The sequence below is a fragment of the Primulina tabacum genome, chromosome 6 (genome assembly GCF_025594145.1).
Source record: "Primulina tabacum isolate GXHZ01 chromosome 6, ASM2559414v2, whole genome shotgun sequence".
NCBI lineage: Eukaryota > Viridiplantae > Streptophyta > Magnoliopsida > Lamiales > Gesneriaceae > Primulina > Primulina tabacum.
Window position 1 is genome coordinate 44016922 of NC_134555.1, and position 23939 is coordinate 44040860.

General features: G+C 35.3%; 3 protein-coding genes and 1 pseudogene across 5 annotated transcripts; all 4 read left to right on the top strand.

Annotated features, from left to right (window-relative positions):
- The first annotated feature begins 5116 nt into the window (after positions 1–5116).
- Positions 5117–7318, top strand: LOC142549877 (plant UBX domain-containing protein 1-like; annotated as a pseudogene).
- A 770-nt stretch (positions 7319–8088) lies between these two features.
- Positions 8089–12497, top strand: LOC142549878 (glucose-6-phosphate 1-dehydrogenase, cytoplasmic isoform-like). 3 transcript variants are annotated; one of them, XM_075659091.1, is made up of 16 exons: positions 8089–8246; positions 8878–9096; positions 9285–9370; positions 9586–9640; positions 9729–9915; positions 10088–10245; positions 10360–10428; positions 10500–10558; positions 10736–10772; positions 10989–11060; positions 11245–11392; positions 11491–11586; positions 11666–11736; positions 11807–11922; positions 12008–12053; positions 12121–12497. In XM_075659091.1, exons 2-16 carry the CDS (start codon positions 8926–8928, stop codon positions 12286–12288), a joined length of 1539 nt encoding a protein of 512 aa, XP_075515206.1. In that variant the 5' UTR covers positions 8089–8246; positions 8878–8925; the 3' UTR covers positions 12289–12497. The 3 variants fall into 3 exon arrangements, with proteins under 3 accessions (XP_075515206.1, XP_075515208.1, XP_075515207.1); XM_075659093.1 differs by lacking the exon at positions 8089–8246 and adding an exon at positions 8288–8419; XM_075659092.1 differs by lacking the exon at positions 8089–8246 and adding an exon at positions 8437–8566.
- Positions 12498–15703: 3206 nt separating this feature from the next.
- On the top strand, positions 15704–17457 carry LOC142549880 (cytosolic Fe-S cluster assembly factor NBP35-like). The gene is made up of 3 exons (XM_075659094.1): positions 15704–15876; positions 15990–16091; positions 16329–17457. Exons 1-3 carry the CDS (start codon positions 15822–15824, stop codon positions 17252–17254), a joined length of 1083 nt encoding a protein of 360 aa, XP_075515209.1. The 5' UTR covers positions 15704–15821; the 3' UTR covers positions 17255–17457.
- A 1716-nt stretch (positions 17458–19173) lies between these two features.
- Positions 19174–21559, top strand: LOC142549881 (uncharacterized). The gene is made up of 2 exons (XM_075659095.1): positions 19174–20124; positions 20246–21559. The coding sequence occupies exons 1-2, from the start codon at positions 19423–19425 to the stop codon at positions 21488–21490; spliced, it is 1947 nt and encodes a 648-aa protein (XP_075515210.1). The 5' UTR covers positions 19174–19422; the 3' UTR covers positions 21491–21559.
- Positions 21560–23939: the final 2380 nt, after the last annotated feature.

Here is a 23939-nt window from a genome sequence, read left to right on the forward strand (position 1 = left end):
AAGTTAATTTTAATTTTTTCCAAATATAGATATTCGCAAAAGAAAAATATAATATATAAAATTTTAGAAGATGTAAACATAATAAGATGACATCAAAACTTGGTTTCATGATATGTATATGTGTATTTTTAGTCGAAAGTATGATTCATGTATCGTCTTGATTATAATCAACACAATTATGTTACCATTATAACCAATTTAAGAATCATTTATATTTGATGGAGTATTTGACATTTAATGTTGAAACTTGATAAGTATAAATATTTTGACTGTTATTAGGTAAAAGATTCATTATTATTTTCATTAATTTTCGTGGGTTTTGTCATGAAAATTTACTTGTTTTTGACGATAGGTGAGTTCCAGTTTTGTTTTTAAATTATTTTTTTCCATGACTTGCTCGAGTAATGAGGATCGAGGAACAATCAATTTGTTTTTATGGGATTTCCTGACCAAACGCCGAATAATCAATCATACAATATCATGAAAGTTTACTTGTTTTTCGTTCTTTTGCTCATATTCTGTGTTGTGTTTCTTTCTCGTGAACTCTTTGGGATTTATGTATCATGTTCTATTATGTGTTTTTTTTCCCGAATGGCTCGGTTATTTGCTACAGCTCGGCAATTAAGAATGCATTTATTTATCAATCAATCCCTTGTTGTGTGATGAACTTGGTTTACATATTTGAAATCATGAATTGTGAATCTAGACGCTTTAGATAAAAATAAAATAAAATAAAGTAAATTGTTGCGTTTGTTTGTCTCATAATGCTTGCAATCATGTGTGGATATCCCTTGCTATTTATTATGCAGGGACTTATGAAAGCGCATAGAATAAACTAGCAAATTGAAGTGGTTTGGATGGATGGCCTTTCCTTCTCTGGAACACTCTCGAAATGGTGGGAATTCTTCATTTCTCTATTGTCTCTCAAATAATGCATTCAATGTTTTCTTTTGGATTTTCTACAATTTCTTGACCTCCAACACGGTCTATTGATGATGAAATTTTTGAATTATTGTCCTTATTCGATAATAAAAGATCAAAGATAGATCAAATGTAATACAAGCCTTAGTTGTGAACTACTTTGGGTTAGAAGAAAACTTAAACATCATCAAACCGATACTGGGAAAAAAAGATAATGAGCTTGTTTCATATAATGGCTGATGCAAGTTGGCTCTAAAAAATTTACATGTTCATTCCCAAGTCCTAAAGTTTATATACAAGACCATAGGGAAAAAAAAACAGAAAATTTGAGCTCTGGTTTACTTTCAACTTGAGCGGTCGCTTTTAGATAGAAACTACAAATTTGTTCAAGAGCCTAATCCTTTTGAGTGTGACTTGTATATGGCTCATGCTTTTCTTCATGTATGCATAACCTTTATCGCAGATTATGCAGGGGGTGCTTGGTCATTTCCTACTTTGGAGTTCCATGGATATGGTGGAGCTGAGACAAACGGTGAACCCTCGGGGACCTCTACTCGTAGAACCTCAAGAAAAGTTATCCCAATAGAGTAGAATGCTGTTTTAGGCTTGCTGGTAACCATGAGTCTGCAAGTGTTTGGGCATATCTTTTGTATCTGGTTTTGCATCATGTTATGTAGTAGACACATATGTGATAATCTCAGTCCTAGCGATTTGTACGCAATAATTTATAAAATAATGCTAAAAGTACAACCTAAATATCGTACAACGATATTTACAATAATTAAATCGTGAGATTTTGTTATTATATCGTGAAATTTTGCATTGAATTTATCATGAAATGTTGATAAATGGAATTTTTATATTGAATTTTTTGTAGCGTAAAAATTGTTGTACAAATTTGATTGTACATGTAACATTACTCTTTATATATATGATATTGATTTGGGTAAATACTTCAAATTCGTAGTATTTATAGTTAGAACTATATACACTATAGATATCAGAAGCAGAAGCAGAGGCAGAGGCAGAGGCAGAGACGGAGGCAGAGGGTGATGATTCTTCCAGTTTAGCAGGCAAAAAGAAGTTTTGATTCCATATTGAACTTGTGTTTACACAAAAATTTGAAATAAATTTATTACGTGTAATACACATCACTCTCGTGGAATTGAAAATAGCTCTCACTTTTGTTTCCCTTTTATTCTTGTCTATATACAGTGTTCATAAATGCTGCTTCTAATATGCAAGTCTTGTGATTTGTAATTATCCCACCATAAGATTATGAAGTAATTGAGAGGCGATCTTTGACAAGTTGATATTCTGCTAAATTATTATTGCTATTCTGAAAGTGGTCATAATTTAAAACAATTAAGGCTTTAAATAGATTTGCCAAGCTAGATTAGGAAGAAAAAAACACATATGTCAAACGATAAAGTTGAAGCAACAAATAAATTGTTTAATGTTAGTAAATAAAATAACTCAATCCATGTATCATATTAAAAATAAACGTTTTACTAAAAGTTATTATTTAAAATAAAACAGATACTCTAAAAAGATTACATCTGCTTGTTGTTCCTGACTATTACCCTCATTATGTTTTTTTTTTGACACCTCATTTTTTTTTACTCAAATAACATCTTCAGACTCAATAAAAAATAAAATTTTAAGTCCTAATTAGAACCATTCTACGATATCCTTGTTCCTGATTACTACCAAATATCTCTTCTTCTTTTTTTTTTTTTTGGCTATGCATTAAGTTTTTTTGTTTTTTGTTTTTGTTTTTGGACTCAATTAACATCTTCATACTCAAAATAAAATAAAAATTTAAGTCTTAATTGGTTCCATTCTAAGATGATCCACATTGTTGCGACTCTAGTTGTTCTTGAATCACTCGACATTCTTGAAATTCATGGCCAAGCACAAATCAGTATCATGTTCTCTATATACCCATAGTTCGACCAAACGTCCTGCCTCCAAATTGTTTTCCAATACCACTTTTTTCCTGTCCCTCCCGTTCAGGACAACCATGTTCAAGCTGCGCCACTTTTTCAAATGCAACTCGTAGCTTGCTCCCGTTTGATCGGTGGCCAAGACAACCAACCATATGTTATTGTTGTCAACTTTCACTCGTCGCCTCTCCTCATCTCTCAAAAAACCCATCAGTTTTTGGTTTTTGGTGATGAAATGCCTGTTGAGATTCGACGAGAGGTCGGATTTCGTCAGATTTTTCTGGTACAACAAGATGGGCATGACACCAAACCGAGCCTCTATGTTTTGCAGAAGTCTTGAAAAGTCGTCAAGGGGTTGTGGTTCTGGTTCAGCATAGGGGCGGGCAACAGTCGATTTGGTTCGATTTTACTCTACAACGGTTCGGTTTTTCGGTTTTCGGTTTTGAATATCTCTAGTCCAAAACCAAACCATTTTATTACGGTTCGGTTCGGTTTTTTTGTAATACGGTTTGGTTTATACGGCCGGTTATATAAGATTAGCTAAAATTTGTTAAGAAATAAAATTATACGTCATTTTACGCTTTTAAAATCTAAATCATAGTATTTTTCAAACATTTAATTTGTGGGACTTAATCTTTTATAAATATATATATATACGAAAAAATTAAAGAAATATATACAGAAAAGAAAAGAAAACGTCGACTTGTGAGTGATGAGAAAGAAGAGAAAACGAACGGATTGAAAATTGAGGGTTAATGATACTAAGTTGCTAAATCTTAATAGGCACATTATAGATAAAAAGTCTTATACTTAATAATAATATGATTCATTATACATAAAAATCATATACTTAACAATAATATGGCCGGTTCAGTTATTCGATTTTTTGGGGATTAAAACCGAACCGAAAAACCGAATTTCATAATTTTAAAACCATAACCGACCGAAAAACCGATAAAACCGAACCATTTAAACCGAATTATTCGGTTCGGTCGGTTTTTTCGGTTTTTCGGGTTTTATGCCCACCTCTAGTTCAGCATTCTCCACATGGCCCCTGCGTTGGTCGAGAGGATCGTGGGATTGCACGGGGATGAACTGTGCGGCGTTCGGATTGAAACGGCGCAGAGGCTTCGGTTTGTGGACTATGGTATACTCGGATTCTGTGGAGACATAAACATCCACTCCAAATAATTTGATGAACTTCGTTTTCTTGACTTTCTTGATTATGATCGGCTTCATCTTGAGGCATTCTAATATATATTTCTTCCCATCACCGGAAATATCAGGAGTTTCCATCACCGCAAATATCTTTCGAGTAATTATTTTTTTGTGTGTTCTTCAGATGTTATATGTAATATATAGATTCAAATTAAATACTTCAAAAATCTTCCTTATTTAATGCAATTAGTTTTTGGAGTTTGTCAGTAAGGAATAAATTTGATTTTGTTGGTGCTTGTAGATTCTTTCAAAATAGGCTAAAATCTGTATATGGAAAAACAAGATAAAGTTTCCTTTTGAAAACTGGTTGATATCTGCTACCTCTATTTCATATTATCTTTATTCGTTTGAAAATAATCTCACGAAATTTTAATTATATTATCCAATAAAATTCAAATACATCTTACTAATTCTTATATGTATGTCACAAAGTAGTTGGTTTAAAATATATGCAATATATTATAAATTATAGAGATTCAAAATTTATTCGAATTTCGCTTTGTTTTTTTAAATTTAACAAATTATAGATATTAATAAATTATTTGAACTTTCCATTTTTAATTTAGTAAATTATAGATATTCAAAAAATTATTGGAACTTTCATTTTAACTCTACTTTATTATTATTTCATAACTAGTATTTAACTCGTGTGATGCACGGGATGATATTATTAAAAATTAGCGAGAAATAAATAGAATTTTAAATTTTTGTCAAATGTGAGGGTTTCCTTTTGCTATATTTTCTTGTTGTTAAGTGTGAGCGGCTTCACGTTTATGAGAATTTGGAAAATGTGGGTTGATTGACTCTAACATGCGGCAGGTCACTCCTCTCCTTTGCCGGCCAGCTGCAGCAACTTTGTTGTCGTCGGCTGCTCTCGTAATTGTTAAATTTTTTTTTAAAGGAATTTGGGCCATGATATTGTTTAAAAATAAGCTGGTGTTGTGTTACGTGGCCCAAAATAAAGAGGCCCAGTGTTCATCACATGGAACATAAAACCGAGCAAAGCCCAATACGAGGACCAGCCCAAATCATGATTGGATTCAAGTATGGGAGAGAATTTAACTCTGTCCATCTCAATCTCGCAAAATCCTTTGGAGTTGTGTGTGGTGATGACAGTGGATTCCTCATCACTTTCCAAACGCAGAAGATTTTTTGTTTTTTCATCAATGGAATCTGAATCGCCTAAGGTGAATTCTTCTTAGATTTGGTTTTCCTTCCAGATTTCTGTCGCGTTAAACGGATATTCTGATTCGGGAGCTTGAATATGTTGGTTTTTCAGTTGGTGGTTCTGATTTTTTCTGGGTTTATTTGATTTTTTGTTGCGTGTTCGTGTTTGTGTTGCTGAATGATTCTGTGTGCACTTATTGAAAAGAAGGTATAAGAAGCTTCCTTTTCTTGTTTGACACGTGAAAGAGTTGATTCTGGATGGAAAAATTTATGGTTGGAAATACCTTTTTAGAATAGTAGGATGACGATTTCATGGATTTTGAAGTGTTTTGGTCTGATTATTTGGGTGTTTGGATCTATCTTGGTTGATGAAATATCCAAACTGAAGGTTTAGGATCTGGGATGAAGTCCCTTTCAGATGTTAGAAACCCAAAGAACTTGGTTTTTTTAGATTATAGCATGAGCTGGATGTGAGAACGTGTGAGTTGCTTATTCAATTATTTGACCGGAGTCCCACTCTCAAAACTTTGTATTTTAAGTATATATTGATGTTTTCTTGGCCTCGTATCAGGCTATCAGCCGCTTTATATGCATATTTTTGACGTTATTGTGAATCATTATGTCATTTTGGTTCATTGTGATCTTCTGGAATTAAGTTGTTCATATTTGGTTACAAAGGCTGGGCTTGCACTTGCAAAAGAAAAATATGGACGAGACATTCGTGTGTTTGAAACATCACCAGCTTCTGCAACCCCTACAAATGCTTCCAACATTGGGAAAGCCCATGCCCATCAACATTTTCACATTCACCTTCACGTTCACATTCTCATAATTTTGAGTTCAATGGCTAATGGATGTTTTTTTACTCTTTCAGAAGAGGCAGATGACTTTTATGAGTTTACACCAGAGGACTACTACCGGATTTTGGCAACAAAGAAAGAAGGTAATATGCAAGATAACCATCTATTACATGGGTGGTTAACCCCTAAATTATCAGATACTCTGAATAATGTGTTCAACACTCTAATTATTTTTGTTATGGAAACTGGAATCTGGTGCAGATAAATATTTGAAGACGAAAAAATTATGCGATGCTGAAGAGGCTGCTCGTAGGTCAAGGATGACAAAGGTGTGGAGTTGTTTCTTTTATGGCAATGCTAATCTTTCCGATTTAAGATTATCTGTATTTTAGTTTTATCTTTTTGATACATAAGTTATTATCAGCCGTCCAACTATTTGTTTACTTTCTGCAGGCAGTAATAAGAATACGATTTCCTGATAAACATATGTTAGAGGCCACATTTCATCCATCTGAGATAATTCAAAGCTTAATTGATCTTCTTAGAAAAGTCATCGTGGATCCCGAATTGCCATTTCATCTATGTAGGAATAAATTACTCCATAACTTATATCCGTTTGATTTATCTCCTCATTTTTTGAAGAAACATACACACCTGGTTATCTGAAGAGTTTACTCTTGAGATGTGGTTTTTATCTACAGATACTACACCTCCGAAAAAGCGAATGACAGACATGTCACAAGATTTTTATTCTGCTGGTTTGCAATTGTGTATTTTGCGTGCGATGCGTCACAAGGTGAGTATGGTTTCTGTTAGTGTGCTTTTTTTTTTTTTTGAAAAAATGACATACATAATTATGTTCCTCTTGAGCTCTATGTTTGAGCTAATATTTACAAGAAGCATCTTCCTCTATGCATCATTCAATCACGCACATAACTTTATTTTCATTTTTATATTCTCAGGTGACGATGGTATTTCACCCTCCGGACCCTTCCTTCAAGAGGACGTCATGTCCTTGGTAGGTTTAGAATCGATCTCAGAGCAAGCAGAATCTACCCAGCCTACACCCGATGTGGTTTTCTCCGCGGGCCTATCAGTTGATATGGAACAAAAACCGGTTGACAAAAAGAAGATCAAGCCAAAGTGGTTGAAAATGTGAAAAATGTTATTTCTTGTTTTACATGGACGATCAGTACAGACATGGTTGATAATTTACTACGCTGTGTGATGTTCCTGGTTAAATATATTGTTTCATGCATTGTGATATCCTAACTACTGCCAATTTTTGGCCTTTATACCGAAAAGTTGAAGAAGAATGATAAGGATGATATTTCCAACAAATCTTGTATAAAATCACTAAATCAATTCATAAAGCCATGTATGCAATCCTAAGGCGTAAGAGAAAAGCAAAATGATGCATGTTACTATTATTAATCATTAATTTCACTATGTTTAAAGGACAATAAATAATAATCGTAATTAGTTATTTTACTGGCATTCAAGTTAAACTACATGAAAATCAAATGATATATTGAATAATATAAACAAAATGTTAAGCACATGAAAAATTGATATATTTTAGCAACAATATGCCGAAAAAGAATAAGTATAATAGTTTGCTTTTATTTAATAACGGTAAACACTGCGTGGTCAACATTGGGATTAAAGAATCATTAACCATTTTAATCAAGATCTTGCCTTTTCCAACAACTCGAGGCAAATACATGCTGTATCTCATACAAGCATACTATTCTTTTGAATAAAAACTAACTAAAAATATTATTAAAAAATCTTAGCATTGGATTTGCACAAAACAAATAGCTCATAATACAGTTCAGACAGACGGTCGATCATGTAAAAGTTTAGTAGATTTGTTGTATATCAGATTAAATATAACCGCTAGAATTTTCGACCTCGTTCTATAAATTAAAAAAAAAAATCAGCTTTTTTTTACGGATATTGTCGTTAATTAAAAATAAAATAAAATAAAATAAAATTGTATTTAGGAGAAAAAGTCAAGTTGACAGACTCTGATACTTAACACAGCAACCATTGTTGAGTCAAATTTCGGTAGCACCAGACAACGTTGTATAGTTTGGTTCGCACCGAGAGTTTTCACACATGATATCTACAAATTTGGTCACCCACCCACATATGATCTCCTCATTTCTGTCAAAAGATTGTATCAAGAAAGGTACTTTTTGCTGTCTCTTTTACTTAGCATCAAGAAGTTCCTTATAGATTCAAATTGTTGTAAATTTGTTTCCCCGACTGCTTCTAGTTTACACTCCCTTGTTTCATTTTCGGTTACCTAATTATTTGTTTAAAAAGAAAAAAAGATATCCCAATTGCTGTTGATTTTGTTAGGTATACTAACCTCTTTTCGATTTCGTTGATCATTTTTTCTTTTCTTTTCCTTTTTCTTTCTGTAATTTTGACATTGATCTGTTGCTCTTGTTGGATCCAAAAAATGGTTCTCTCTTTGAATCACTAACGAGTGTTCAGTTGATCACAGTTGAGTAAAGTTTTCGATTTTTGAATTTGGCTACTTGTGATCATGATCTGAATTTCCTTGGTTTTTGGATTTGAGGCATGTAATTGCTTGAGTATGCGATTGTTTTTGGTGGGTTTTTTCTTAATCGTTGGCATTCATCAAGATGGTGTGATATTGAAGTTTATGTTTATTTTTAATATTATTTAATGTTTTAAGGATAGTGATCTGAACAGTTATCAGGTTCCAAAACTTGCAACCTTGACTCTCTTATAGGACGGTGAATTGTTACTTTGATCAATTGAATGATCAACTTTCTGAATGTGCCGTGCAGGTTGGAAGCTATAATTCAGCTTTTTTTTAGCTCCTGTGAATTGGGAAAATGGCCGGTGAGTGGCACTGTGAAAAAAGAACTCTTTCTAAGTATGAATCTTTTCCGAGAGAGAATGAGAGTGTGCTCGAGAGTGGATGCCTCTCAATCATCGTTCTGGGTGCTTCTGGTGATCTTGCGAAAAAAAAGACATTTCCTGCACTCTTTAACCTTTACCGGCAGGTTACTATAATTGAGATCTTGGTTCTGTTTTTAATTTTCTCATGAATGTATTTACTTAATACATGGTTTGATATTTGCTTTTTCCAATAAAATTGCTTAGACAGCAAATCAAAAGCATGCTGGTGTTTGGTTATTATTATTGTTATTTTTTCACTCATGGTGATTTTGGACTTAACTGGAATATTCAGGGATTTTTGCAATCAAATGAAGTTCACATTTTTGGCTATGCAAGGACCAAGATTTCTGATGAAGAATTGAGAGATCGAATTCAAGGGTACAGCATCTGCATTAATTACTGAAGGACATGCTTTTTGTTTCAGAACATTTGTGCTCTGGTTCGTTGCATGTACTTGGCAAGTCTGAAGCTGAGGATTGAAAACCGTGCACTTTTTTGCCTTATTCGAGTCGTTGATAATTTTACTATAAACATTTTATCTCGTTCCTGTTTGTATATTATTCTGCTGCCGATAAATATGCCTTTTTCTATAGATATCTTCCTGGAGGCAAAGAAAGAACAGAAGATGTTTCAAACTTTCTGCAGTTGGTATGTGATTGCTGCTTGCTACATATTCATATGCGTATCCTTGAAGTATGTATTCTTACCACATGCGAATCTTTGTTTGACAATGTAGATTAAATATGTGAGTGGCACTTATGATGCTCCAGAAGGCTTTCAAGTGTTAGATATAGCTATATCTGAGCACGAAATATCAAAAAACAGTACGGATGGATCATCTAGGAGGCTTTTCTATCTTGCACTTCCTCCATCTGTGTATCCACCAGTCTGTAAAATGATCAAGAAGTATGCCATGAATAAATGTAAGCATTTTTTGCATAAAAATATTTTGATTTAGGGTGTTACTACGAATGACGTGGCCATGCGATTTGTGCAATATATCAGTACAAATTTAGGCAACTTCTTAATATTTGATTAATGTTTGATATACTAAGTTCAAATTCATGTGACTCCTCTATATGTATTTCTGTGCAGCTCATCTTGGCGGATGGACTCGTATAGTTGTTGAGAAACCATTTGGAAAGGATTTGGCATCAGCTGAGGAACTGAGCTCACAGATTGGAGAATTATTCGAGGAATCACAAATTTATCGTATTGATCATTATTTGGGAAAGGAATTGGTGCAAAATTTGGTAATTTATTACCTAAATCGTCTCATGTTATTATCACCCTGTTACTCAATACACATATACTGCATGACACCAAAAAGGAAACATTTTATATCCACTTGTCTTTTAAATTTTCAGCTGGTACTTCGTTTTGCGAATCGTTTCTTTTTACCTCTTTGGAATCGCGACAACATTGCCAATGTTCAGGTTAGTGTCTTAGATTAGATTGTGGTTATTCCCTATTCACACAGATTAAAAATTCACTTTTTTTTATGCAGATAGTGTTTAGAGAAGATTTCGGAACTGAGGGTCGTGGTGGATATTTTGATCAGTACGGGTATGCTTTGAAATTCTGAGTGCTTTAATTGTTAAATTAAATCTTGATGAATGTATTTTTTTGTTATTAGTTACAATATTGTTGTATAATAAGCATTATTCTTTCAGTTTGTACCCACTTCCATAAAAAATGACTAATTTGTGTTTGTTACCTCTTTTGCTCATTCGAACTTGGCAGCATTATCCGTGACATTATTCAGAACCACCTATTGCAGGCGAGTCTTGTTAATACAGATCGTATCCTTCTTGAGTACTAATTCTTTGTAAAATTGTATTTTTCTTTTCTAAATTGTTGATCTCAAATGTGCCAATCATTATGTTTTTCTCATTTAATAGTGTCTTCCAATTTATCAAATCTCACTTGATTTTGCATTTTCATTAATAAGACGGGAAGATTTTTCTGGTATGACTGATTCTCTTTAAATTTTAAGGTTCTTTGCCTTGTTGCCATGGAGAAACCTGTTTCCACAAAGCCTGAGCATATCCGAGATGAGAAAGTGAAGGTATGTAGGGTTATTATTGGCTCTTGTAAGATGCCTTGTATGCAACTATTATTTGCTTGACTGCCTTAACCTTTCTACACAAGAAAGAATCCACAAGACACTGCTTTAGATTTTTGTTCTTGAACCTCGATTTGGCGGGTCCTTCCAGAGTTTCAGTGTCACTTATGTTTTAGTTGGAACTCAGGTTCTTCAATCTGTTGTTCCGATCAAAGATGAAGAGGTGGTGCTTGGACAATATGAAGGCTATAAGGATGATCCAACGGTTCCAGACAACTCAAATACTCCTACTTTTGCTTCAGTCATTCTACGTATTCACAATGAACGATGGGAAGGTGAGACAGAGAGTTACTTTTGACATCATTTTACATCTTTTGTAAGATTAGAAGTTTACAACATTTAATCTGATCTGTTGTGAAATGACTCGCTGTAGGTGTGCCCTTTATACTAAAGGCGGGGAAAGCTTTAAATTCAAGAAAAGCGGAGATACGGGTTCAGTTCAAGGACGTTCCAGGGGACATATTTAAATGTAAGTACTTAAACCCATACTCCCACTGATCGCCATCTTCTGTTTGAATAAACCTGATGGGAAACTTTAATTGTTATAGGTCAAAAGCAAGGAAGGAATGAATTTGTAATTCGCTTACAACCTTCCGAGGCCATATACATGAAACTAACTGTAAGTGTAACTTGGTATTGAGTTTCATGGAACGCTCACTGAATCATGCTTTTTGTTTTTTCTTGTCTAGGTGAAGCAGCCCGGGTTGGAAATGTCCACTGCTCAGAGCGAATTAGATTTGTCCTATAGCCAACGGTACCAAGGGGTTGTCATTCCCGAGGCTTATGAACGTCTGATACTCGACACGTACGGTTAAATAAGATAAACACTATGAGAAATAAACTGACACGTTTTTTAAAATAATAACCGGGCACATGTTTATGCTTGACAGAATTAAAGGGGATCAACAGCATTTTGTCCGCAGAGATGAGCTGAAGGTAACAATAAAATAGTTCTCCTAACTTTTTTAGCACAACCGTATTGAGAATTCTTGTCCGTTTTCAGGCTGCTTGGGAGATTTTTACGCCACTTCTGCATCGAGTAGATGATGGAGAGATCAAGTCACTTCCATACAAGCCCGGGAGCAGAGGCCCTGCAGAAGCAGACAAGCTGCTAGAAAAGGCAGGCTACGTGCAAACACATGGCTATATATGGATTCCCCCAACCTTGTAACCAAGTTTCCAAGCACAACCAGTGAGGATCACATTTTCGGGTCCTTGTCGTCGATTCACTTGGAATGTATCTGTAATGTATTATTATGTGTGATTTTGGCGCTTTTTACTTGTTGAATTGAGTAATACTCAAAGCTCGGCCTATCTATACTAAAATGCGATGAATGTTTTTTATCCCGGCAATGCAATAAAATGGGAAAGCTTGATGGACGCATTATTATGTATGCGAAGCTTGCATGAGTATCACATTCAGTCCTTGTCGTGGGAACTTTGCATCCTTCTACAGCTAGGCTGGCTATCTACATCATGACCATAAAATAAATGACATTTCGTCTCTCAGGGATATGACTCATGCATGTCAAAAGTCGGAACGAGGCTGACAATTTCTCCACATATTTGTCGATGTATTTCGACCTTAAAGTATTAGTTATAAAGACATCGACTCAATAGCGTCGTAGCGATGCATGCAATATAAATTTCTATGCATCACAAGGACAAGTCCACGCATTCAAATCAACAACGCAAGTTTTGTCACCTCAACCACCTCAAAGCTCCAACTGTCAGGTTTATGAACTTTTAAGCTGCATGGATCTCCTTATGGGCATATTTATAGCCATTTTTAATTATGATTCGCGTTGTTGATTCATCGTCTTCGATACCCATATGCATATGCTGTCAACAGTAGAATACAACAAATAGAAACTGGTTGTTTATGGTATATGTTGCATGAGCAGTATGAAATAAATTTTATAACATTTTAGAGTATGGAATCTCACCACAAGGATAATGTTAATTTCCTGTATGTTTGATGAAGTCATCCAGAGACGGCCTCAAATAATAAACTCGGTGAGTTATTGAGAACTGCCAAGCAAAAATAGTTTATTTTCCAGTTAGTACGCAAATTGTCCTCTGCACAAGAACTCTGTATGTTCCACTTTCTAGTACCAAATTGTTTGTTTTCTTTACAATGAAGCACATCTTATTTTTGAAAAACATCACAAAGCACTTGGGCCAAAATGTACAGCGACGAACCAAAAAGTCTAATTTTTTAGTTTAATTTTTATTTTTTTTAAATAAAAGCTCAAACAAATGCACATGAACTGATGAACTAGTGTATAAATTACTCCCACACACAGCCCAGATGCTATAAATATTAACGCAAAACTTGAAATAAAATAGTATCCTCGTCCAAGATATCTGAAGCACCAACCTGACAACCTCAGGCACATATGTCAGCTATCATCTTTCTTCATCATCAATCCAATCAACAGCCTGTTAGTCCAAACCTTTAACATCTCCATTGGCAACGGATTCAAAATAGTGTCTGACTATATCATCCACTCTGCTGTTCTTTCTTCGTAAGATGTATGAATTCACCAAATACTGAGTAAGAATAAGTTAATTAGCACAAGATATATAATGGGCAATGAATAAGAGAATTGTATAACTGAAATAACGTCTGAGATATTAGAACCAATAACATTGAGAAAAATATTAGTATAAAACTAATCTAGAAATGATAATCGCCTGATATGAGGCCTGTCGTTTACCCCCCTACATAGTAAATCAAAACTCAAACAATCATTAACAGCAGCAGCAACACTTTTATTTAAATTATAACATTTGCTTTTATATATTGATTGATGCTGATCGTAATAATATATTAGAAATATAGTTGATTATGTGAATTTATATTTGATAATTTATAAGAATTGAATAAATAATTGTAACAAATTTTTGACAAAGATCAACAGAAGGATGTCAAACTTAATAAACAGGAAAGCAGTTTTTACGAAGTCATAAAAAACAGTTTGATTTTTTTTTTTTTTTTTGCATAAAAGTAGTTCTTACGAAGTCATAAATTGCCAACACATGCACGCTTACTTGGATTGTAAAAAAGGTTACCATGCACATTGTCTTCTGTGGCTCTCAGGGTTATTCTCGCAGGTTGTTGAGTTCTAATCCACCCAATGATATAGTCACTCAGTGAATCTATACAACTTTGTGTAATGACTTCGCCATTTGTTCCAACACTTGCATGAATATTTCAACATCAAATTGGAAATCATAGGTCATGTTGAGATACGATGGCTTACATGCACATTAAGGTGGTGTTGGATCTCTTAAACTGAAAAGTGAGTGGCGGCGGAAATTGAATGGCCATTCTTGGACGTTTGTTTGAAAGTGTTTCGGCCTGAGCTTATGCTGCAAAAGAGTTGCTGGTGTCGTGTACTTGATTCAGTAATACAATCTTGTCATGTGGTATTAGTTGTTGTAGTTTGTGTCTTCTTCTTCGAAAAATTCTGGAACAAGATAACAGCAACAATTGTTTCAGTCGGGACAAGGATAAATCTTTTATCCCCAAGACGATATTGCCCGTATACAAGTGCTTCACGTTAACGGCAATCGTCTCTAAGATACAACGACTTCTCTCAAGAGTAGTAGCACAATAAACTCTCAATTGCAACGAACAAAGAAATGCAAGAACTTTCAAGTGAGTATGAACGAAAATCTGCAGCAATATGTAGAAGAACTTCGGTGCAAAAAAGTGTTCTAAATAAATGCAGGTAAGAAATATGTATAGAGCATCAAAGGTTGTCTTGAATGGACACAACCTTTCGTACAAAGGTGAAACCTTTGGTGAATAGGCGTGTTGTTCCGGTGAATAGACACACCCTATGGATGAATGGACACCTCAATCATGTATGCAATGGTTCGAACGGTCACAATGTTTTGGGACAGCTCAAATTCGAGCATGCACAAGGTTGGGTCACCTTCTAGTCCAAACTTCATCTCACTATTATTTTCCAAATAATATAAGAATAATACGGTCAAAAGACCACACTACACCTCACCTCACGGAGCTGGCCGAGCAGGCACGTGTGTTTAATTCACCGAGACCTAGCCTAGTAGCGTCTCCCCTTCTAAAAACTTCGGTACCCCTTGAGGCCCAAACCCATAGTTCGTACTTAGAACTAACAAGGAGGAGTAACTTCTTCTAGACAACCACATTTTCATTTTATTCACCTTTTCTCTAGCAGTAGTCACTCTCAACTAGTTCGAGATTTAAAAAAAAAAAGACTTGGATCACGACGAGTTGTAGTCGTCTTGGCTACAACTGGGAATACATTTACACGGCTATGCATCTTATTTGTTCAGAATTCCGAAGTGGTCCTTTGCAAATTATTGTTGTGTTTCAGCATTTGTTGGGAATGCATGAATTGCAAGTTTTCTTGGTCCTGAAATGACCAATGTCATTCTCTATGTACACTTCTCTTTTAGGAATGTGGTTAATATTGGGATTATTGAAGTTTTTAGCACGATTAATTGAAAACTGCGATCATTATTCTTTTTGGTTTTACATTAGTTGATCTGGCCCTCTGATATTTTAAAATATGGGCCTATTATTATTTGGGCTTCGAAACTGAGGGACTTGTTTAAGGCCCAGTCTACTAAGAGCAACCACCGACTTTACCCGGTTATGTAAGACGCTATTTCTTTCTAGGGTTCAAGGGGTTGATTTTTCAGACAAGAATGGTAAGAGAGATGGAAAACGAAGGCAACGAAATACCTGAAAACGCCAATGAACGTATGTGAATCTTATTAGCTGTTGTTTACACATGCAATTTCATATTTTAGCTGTTTATTTTTTTGTTGAGATTGCTTATTTTTTAATCAATCTTTTTCTGGTGAAAATTTCAGATTGCCCAGGGCCTCAATCTGAATCAGCTGGAAAATCTGATTCTTGTGAAGGATGCCCTAATCAGGAGGCTTGCGCTACTGCTCCGAAAGGACCCGACCCAGGTCTAAATTTTTGAGTTTATAAGTTGTATCTAATTTGTTTGATCTGATTTTTTGGTATTGGATCTCTTTTAATAGTGAGTACCATTAAAATCAATGTCTTTGTTTTCTCCATAATCATAGAGATGCAAAAATATGAAAAAAGCCATCCTTTTTGTGTTGTGTACTGACCGGTTAGCTATATATTCCTGTAGTTATCGAACTTGTGCTTTTAATTTACTCTTGACATTTTATCTGCAGACTTGGTTTCTATAGCAGAAAGAATGGCAACAGTAAAACACAAAATTCTGGTGTTATCCGGCAAGGGTGGAGTTGGGAAGAGTACATTCTCAGCTCAACTTTCTTTTGCCTTAGCTGGTATGGATTATCAGGTAGGTCTTCTTGATATTGATATTTGCGGTCCAAGCACCCCGAAGATGCTCGGTCTTGAAGGGCAACAGATTCATCAGAGTAACCTTGGTTGGTCTCCTGTTTACGTTGAGTCTAACCTTGGGGTCATGTCTATCGGTTTCATGCTCCCCGACGCTGATGAGGCTGTCGTATGGAGAGGGCCACGAAAGAATGGACTCATCAAGCAATTCCTGAAGGATGTTTACTGGGGTGAGCTTGATTTTCTTGTAGTCGATGCACCACCTGGGACCTCAGATGAGCATATTTCAGTTGTCCAGTTCCTTAAGGCAACCGGAATAGATGGTGCCATTATAGTTACCACTCCACAACAGGTATCTCTTATAGATGTGAGGAAAGAAGTCAGCTTCTGCAGGAAAGTTGAGCTACCGATTATTGGAGTCGTGGAGAATATGAGCGGTTTGTGTCAACCATTGTCGGATCTCAGATTCTCGAGCCTGACAGATGCTGGCGAGCAAAAAGACATGACTGAGTGGGCTATTATGTACTTGAAGGAGAAGGCACCAGAAATGCTGAATTTGTTCGCTTTTTGTGAAGTTTTCGACAGTAGTGCTGGTGGTGGCGCAAAAATGTGTCGAGACATGGGGGTTCCCTTTCTTGGAAAGGTTCCCTTGGACCCTCAGCTGTGTAAAGCTGCAGAAGAAGGAAGATCTTGCTTTGATGATGGCAAATGTCTAGTAAGTGCTCCCGCCTTGAAGGCGATTGTGGAGAAGGTGTTGTCGGAATTGAAGGCGTCAAGAATGGAGGATGTGGCATAGATGCGTGCTGTGAGTTATTATCAGGGGAGGACTGAGGAGTGTTTTCTATCAAATTTTTAATTTATTTTATAACAGTCAGTGAAGGTTATGTTCAAGAATTTATGTTTCATTTATGTTCCCGAAATGAATAATTACATATGGAAACACTGGAATAACTTTAGTTTTATTTTCTCATCAACCAATCCCAGTTCGGTTGGGGCTGATTTACCATCTTTATATTGATGTACCATGAACGAGTTTGGCTCGAAATATTTAGCATAGGCCCATCGTTCGAAAATTAAAAATATATTTATAATATTTTGATAAAATACTAAAATTTGTGAGGTATAAAACAATATAAATTTTACACCCCTAATTTTGTCTGTGAAACTGAATGTAACACGACGAGTTAGCGGTTGTTTCTGAGAGACGAGTTGGTGATATTCATGAAATCTGAATAAAGACTGGCAGAGTGGTCTTAGCCTTACAATGAGCTGACATGAGAAAACACAAGACCGTGTAGTGGTAGTACATAGTTTTTGAGAGGATCACATGCATTTTTAGTGGTGGCATGCATCATATTTCATTTCATCACTGCGAAGTCAAGAGGTGGTCTTTCACGTGCTTCAACGTCGCAGTTATGACATTAAAATGACAATGCGACAAACTTTCCAGGAGCTAACTTGTGAATTTTTATTATTCCTTCTTTAATGACAATGCGATATCGTCATTAGGCCTTGAAAACAATGCGCATGCATGACAAACAGATATCTGAGTTTTACTTTGACATCGGAAAATTTATCTGTGGCGACGAGAACATTTGAGAAACATGGCCGCTATGACAGCGTAAAATTGAAATTTGATAAAACAGATTAAAAACGGAATTTGAGGTGGTCGACAGGCTAGTAAATAATTCTTTAAACTGGTGGAGGATGAATATGTGAGGCGGTTAGCTATTGAGATCTGCCACCGCCCTATCCTTTGTAACGTGCTACTTTTACTATATAATTAAGTGATTAGGCCTAAAGCATCTTATTCGTTAACAGATACCTAGTTTCTTATAATATTTTCTCAATAATTTTGCTGTTATGTCTACGCTATTAGTTAAATAGAGATTAAAAACATAAATTTTAACTTTTAAAAAACACTTTTTTTTATTTGAGTGGAGATCACATGATTTTAGATTGATCTTTAATCAGGATATTGCGCATGAAGCATAAAAATAATTGAAATTTCCCACTATATCAAAACTTTATTAATTAAGCACCAAAAGAATAATCGATTGCAACAAGGAATCATTCTCCTACAAGATTTTTGTCTTCAGTCCATTCCACTGTGAACAGTTTACTTTTAAAAAAAAAAAAAAAATTAGTAATAATTCTTTTGATGGTTTTTCCGTACGTGGGTCGTGCTTCTTTAATTAGAACAATAATGTTTCATTCTTTATTGTCTCCCTGGAATCGCCAAGTTGATATAGTTAATTATTGTCTACACCTCTCTGATAAACGTGTCACGTGTTTATCCTCTAATCCCATTCTAACTTGTAATAATTGTTGCCGCCGGTAAGTTTAACTGTATGTAATTATGTTTTAGGTTACTCACAATAATTGTCGGCTTTTACTTGTGCTACTTCTATTATGGCGATAAATCTTGATAATAAGATCGATTCTCATAAAAATACGAGAAACTCATATCATCTAATATAATATATGCCAAATGCCAAATTTATGCATATAATCCGGGAGGATTTCGTAAGAAAATAGTGAATGTCTTGAGCAATTTCTTTTTATATTAAACTCAAACAACATTGTTTCTTTTAACCAGGTTTTTTTCCCTTGACTTGTTTTTCAACTTTTTTCCCATGTCATATCTATCGGTCTATAAAGTTTGGTTGGGACGCCATTTCTTTTTGCTTTAAAGGTTGCTGATAAGTGGTGACTCTATCTTAATTTGACCGAAGACGCGATTTTTTCTATATGATACTCATACAGTGTATCAGATACTCTGAAAAACAATGGGTGTTTTTTCAGTTTTTGTCTCACTGAAATGATTTTGACCGTAGAATCTGGATGTCATTATTTTTGTATCAAAAAATAAAAAGCTGAATTCTCCGATTTGACCAAGGAATCTTGGTGTTCAAAACAGAGGCTGTTGTTGAAAAGTTGAAATCCCTTTTATTTCCCTCTAAAATGCCTCCTCCCTCGTTCTTCCCTCTACGGTGGGAAAGCACCGGAGATCACTGGTGGTACGCTTCTCCGATTGATTGGGCGGCCGCCAATGGACACTACGACGTGGTCCGGGAACTTCTCCTCCTGGACGGCAACCACCTTATCAAACTCACCTCCCTTCGCAGGATCCGCCGCCTCGAGACAGTATGGGACGATGAAGAGCAGTTTCATGATGTCGCAAAGTGCCGGTCCCAGGTTGCAAGAAAGCTTATTTCCGAGTGTGAAATCAAGAAAGGGAAAAACTCTCTGATAGGAGCTGGTTATGGAGGATGGCTTTTGTACACCGCTGCCTCCGCGGGAGACTTGGTGTTTGTTCAAGAATTGCTTCAAAGGGACCCCCTTTTGGTGTTCGGAGAGGGCGAATACGGCGTGACTGATATCTTATACGCTGCTGCAAGAAGCAAGGATTCTGAGGTTTTTAAGGTTGTTTATGATTTTGCTGCGTGCCCGAGGTTCTCCGGGGCGGCGGAGGAACAAGCTGGGGAGATCCCTTCTGCTTATAAGTTGGAAATCATGAATAGAGCTCTTCACGCTGCAGCAAGAGGAGGGAATTTGAAGCTGATGCAGGAGATTCTTTGCAATTCCTCGGATAACCCATTGGCTTATCGAGATATTCATGGAGCAACCATCTTACATGCTGCAGCAGCCAGAGGTCAAGTTGAGGTGAGAATTCGATTTTGATTCTGTCTTTCTTTAGGTTTTTGTGATTTGGATACATTTTTCTTGAATCCTCGGTGGCGATTTCCTGTCTTGTGCTAAAAACTGAGTCTAAATATGAATTCAGGTAGTTAAGAATCTTACATCATCGTACCTGGATATCACCAACTCCACAGACAACCACGGCAATACAGCGTTGCACTTGGCGGCGCACACAGGTCATTTAGCTGTGGTTGAAGCTTTAATTCTTTCATCGCCATCACTAATCGAAGCCAGAAACAATGCCGGTGAAACATTTCTTCACTCGGTTGTCACGGGTTTTCAAACTCCCGGATTTCGGAGATTAGATCGCCAGATTGAACTCATGAAACACTTATTAAGTGGGAATATTTTCAAGATTGAACAGATAATCAACGCTGTTAGTAATGATGGTAGTACTGCTCTTCATCTGTCCATTACAGGGAACATTGATTCTGATCTTGTGGAGGTGTTAATGAATGTGAGCTGCATTGACGTAAATATTCGTGATAATAATGGCATGACTCCCCTTGATATTCTGCGACAACGGCCTTGTTCTGCGTCGACTGAACTAATAAACAGGCAATTGGTATCAGTTGGTGGGATTTTTAGTTCTCAAGATTACTCTGCAAGAAAAGCGATTGCATCCCACATAAAGAGGCAAAGTATTGGCAACAGTCCAGGCACTTCCTTCACCATTAGTGACACTGAAATGTTCTTGTACACAGGCATGGACAGTGCATCAGATGGTGGTAGCCGCAGTGTGGAACGAAACGCTTATTTGTCCGAAGTAAGTCTACAAAACTCGAAGGCTGTAAATCATGGCTCAGCTGAAAAGGTCAAGTGTTTCCTCTATTGGTCCAAGTTGAAAAGAAAGAAAACATCAGACCGGCTCAAGAGATTGGTGGATGCAACCTATGCAAGTGCTTCGGAAGGGGTCCCAACCCCGTTGAGGCAAAGATTTTCGAAGCCATCATCACTTCCTAACAACAAACGAGCACTTTCTGTGAGGAGCAGCGTACCGAGCCCAACAGCAAGGAAGAAATTAGCTTCGGGGATGGTGAATGGTGAAATGCAGGCTGTTTCTCTCAGACCGCATTCGAGTTTGTTCTCTAATTTGTCATCATCTTCACAAAGTTCTGTCGATGAAGCAAAAGAAGGCCAGATTGATAATGCTATTTCCAAACTGACCGTGGGGACGAAAAACTCGATCCACAAACATGGTTCCGTCAACAAGAGGTTGATGAATCAGTACTTGTGCTTTGGTGCTCCAAGACGTTCCTTCGAGCCTCGCGCGGCTGCTCCACATACACCATCCGATGTTTATGAAAGAACTGTCTCCACAACATCTTGATCATGGATATGAAAGCTGCCGATGTTATAACAAATATATTTTATAGGAAATACCCTCCCCATATATATACTATTTAATTGAAGTTAAGGTCCTATATTAACTAAATTTTAATTAATTTGGTGAGGTTTTATTTAAAATTACAGTTATTCACTTATTTATCTGTATTTTTAAATCCAATGTTATTTTTATCTATATTTTAAAAAAATTAGATAGTTTGTCACTCCTAACAAAAAATGTGTAAAAAAATATAACAAAAAATATCAAATATTAAATAGATATTTTAGCTGCACGACCATACAACGCGTTAATATAAACAATCTTGCCAAATCCCCTTGTAAAAATAAACTAAAATGACATTCAAGGCTAAAAATTACTTTAGGAGGTGCTCGTGGACTGAGGATGAGAGATATTCTTATTGGGCCGAATACGGAATGTTTTCTCGTAACACTTCTCCGGCCCATTAAAGATTAAGCCCCGATTAAATGGACCATTTGGATTCAGAAACGACTTGTAGAACTCGATGACACATACTTGGTATTTTTTTATTTTTGGATTTTTATTTAATAATTATATTTTAATTTGTGAAAAAGTTATAGTATGATTCAATTTTGGTATGCTACACACCTACCATGCAAACTTTGAGTATCGATGAGGTGAACACTCCATCTATTAGATGTATAATTTTTCTATGTTTCATCAAATCTAATAAGTGAATGTCACAACATCGTGCGCGATATATCAAAACTAAAAATACGGGCTATCGAAAATATTTGATATACTTTAGAGGGCAAACGTAGTTATTTTAATGATATAAATGCTCGGTAATAAAGTATAGAATATTAAATCGGGGTTTATTAAATTGACATAATTCTAAGATATATGCTAGCAAAATAATAATATATGGCAGCATTATTTTTAAATGGTCACGGAATCAACTTTTTGACTAATCAAAAGTTTCATTTTCATACAAATGATGTCACGATTTAGACTACAATACCATAATAAAACAAGTACAAATTTCCAAAACTCATATTCTTTTTTGAATAAGTTTAGAACTAAATTCCAATCCCAGCAATCAATTCCATCTTTAAATAAACATCACCTGCTAAACTCCAACTAGATTTTATTCCACTTGGTGTGAATTGATTGAGAACGTGCCATTGAAGTGGGAATCGTCAAGAATTTAAAGCAGTGAAACCAATAACTAGGTATGTCAACTTTTCTCACATGTTTAGAGTCCCACGAGAAAAATTTGAAACGGGGACGTGGATCTTCGATTTTTTCGGGTTCGGAAATTTTTTTAAATCTATGATGTAGTTCAGGATGGGTATATGATTACTATTCTCATCCCCAAACCCGCTCCGAAAATAATATCAATAATAACATAATATTATTATTAGTATCAATAATATAATAATAATATTATTTTTTAAAATAATAATAATATTATTATTATTAATATTGATATTAATATTAATATTAATGTTTTCAATAATAATAATAATAGATAATAATAAATTTTGGTTTGAGAAAATATATGAATATTTCATAGTCTTGTCATATTAATATTTTTGAAACGGAGATGAGGGCCGGGATGAGATGTTGATCCCCGAAGTTTCGAGTTTGAGGATTCTCCGAACCCGAAAAAGTGGGGATCGGGACAGGTACGAGGGTGAGAATGTAATTCGAGGACGGAGATGTCAAACCCGCTCCTGCCCCGCATCATTGTCATCCCTACCAATAACCCATCTTTTTTTATTTAAAAAAAAAATCATTTTGTATATTATTTATGTACATATTATACATTCATTTCTCGAGATCAAATATCAAAGCTAAGTTTTATATTACAAATCGTATAGAAAATAATATAAATCACAATTTTTTTACAATTTGCAATATTCTATTCGATGCAAAATGTACCCACCCAATAAATCATTCGCTCGGTGATAAGTATTATCTATTTGGCAAGAAGATTTTAAAAATAGTAATAATCAAAATTGCTTGCAAAATGCATCAACCAGTTGACTCCTAAAGTCAAGTCTTCTTGTCTTGCAACTGTGTGTGTGTGTGTGTGTGTGTGTGTGTGTTTGACTAACTTGAATTCCCGTGAAATTACGCAAACTATAAATATAACTTCCTTGCACCATACTAAGCCGATAACTTACATGTGTATTCTATATATAGTTAAAAAGAGAAATTTGTAAATTACATGTATATTTTATTTAAAAAAATATAAAATTGAGTTAATTACACGTATATTTTATTAAAAATTTATAAAATTGAATTAATTACCCTCTACTTTTAATTTTTTTAGCGTGACACTTTTGTAAAGTCACAGATAATGGGTACTCATCATCTAACCGTGGAAGATTCAGTTTAAACACAATCTTTAGGAATCTCATCTTCAATATATAATTTAATCCCATGAATATATATATATATATATATG

Bases quoted from the DNA above. Each gene is read 5' to 3' on its own strand.
- LOC142549878 (XM_075659091.1), top strand. From the start codon at position 8,926: ATGGCCGGTGAGTGGCACTGTGAAAAAAGAACTCTTTCTAAGTATGAA. The intron at 10,246-10,359 runs GTAATTTATTAC...TTAAATTTTCAG, and splicing joins AGGAATTGGTGCAAAATTTG to CTGGTACTTCGTTTTGCGAA. The intron at 11,587-11,665 runs GTAAGTACTTAA...TAATTGTTATAG, and splicing joins TCCAGGGGACATATTTAAAT to GTCAAAAGCAAGGAAGGAAT.
- LOC142549880 (XM_075659094.1), top strand. From the start codon at position 15,822: ATGGTAAGAGAGATGGAAAACGAAGGCAACGAAATACCTGAAAACGCC. The intron at 15,877-15,989 runs GTATGTGAATCT...TGAAAATTTCAG, and splicing joins ACCTGAAAACGCCAATGAAC to ATTGCCCAGGGCCTCAATCT. The intron at 16,092-16,328 runs GTCTAAATTTTT...TTTTATCTGCAG, and splicing joins TCCGAAAGGACCCGACCCAG to ACTTGGTTTCTATAGCAGAA.
- LOC142549881 (XM_075659095.1), top strand. From the start codon at position 19,423: ATGCCTCCTCCCTCGTTCTTCCCTCTACGGTGGGAAAGCACCGGAGAT. The intron at 20,125-20,245 runs GTGAGAATTCGA...ATATGAATTCAG, and splicing joins CAGCCAGAGGTCAAGTTGAG to GTAGTTAAGAATCTTACATC.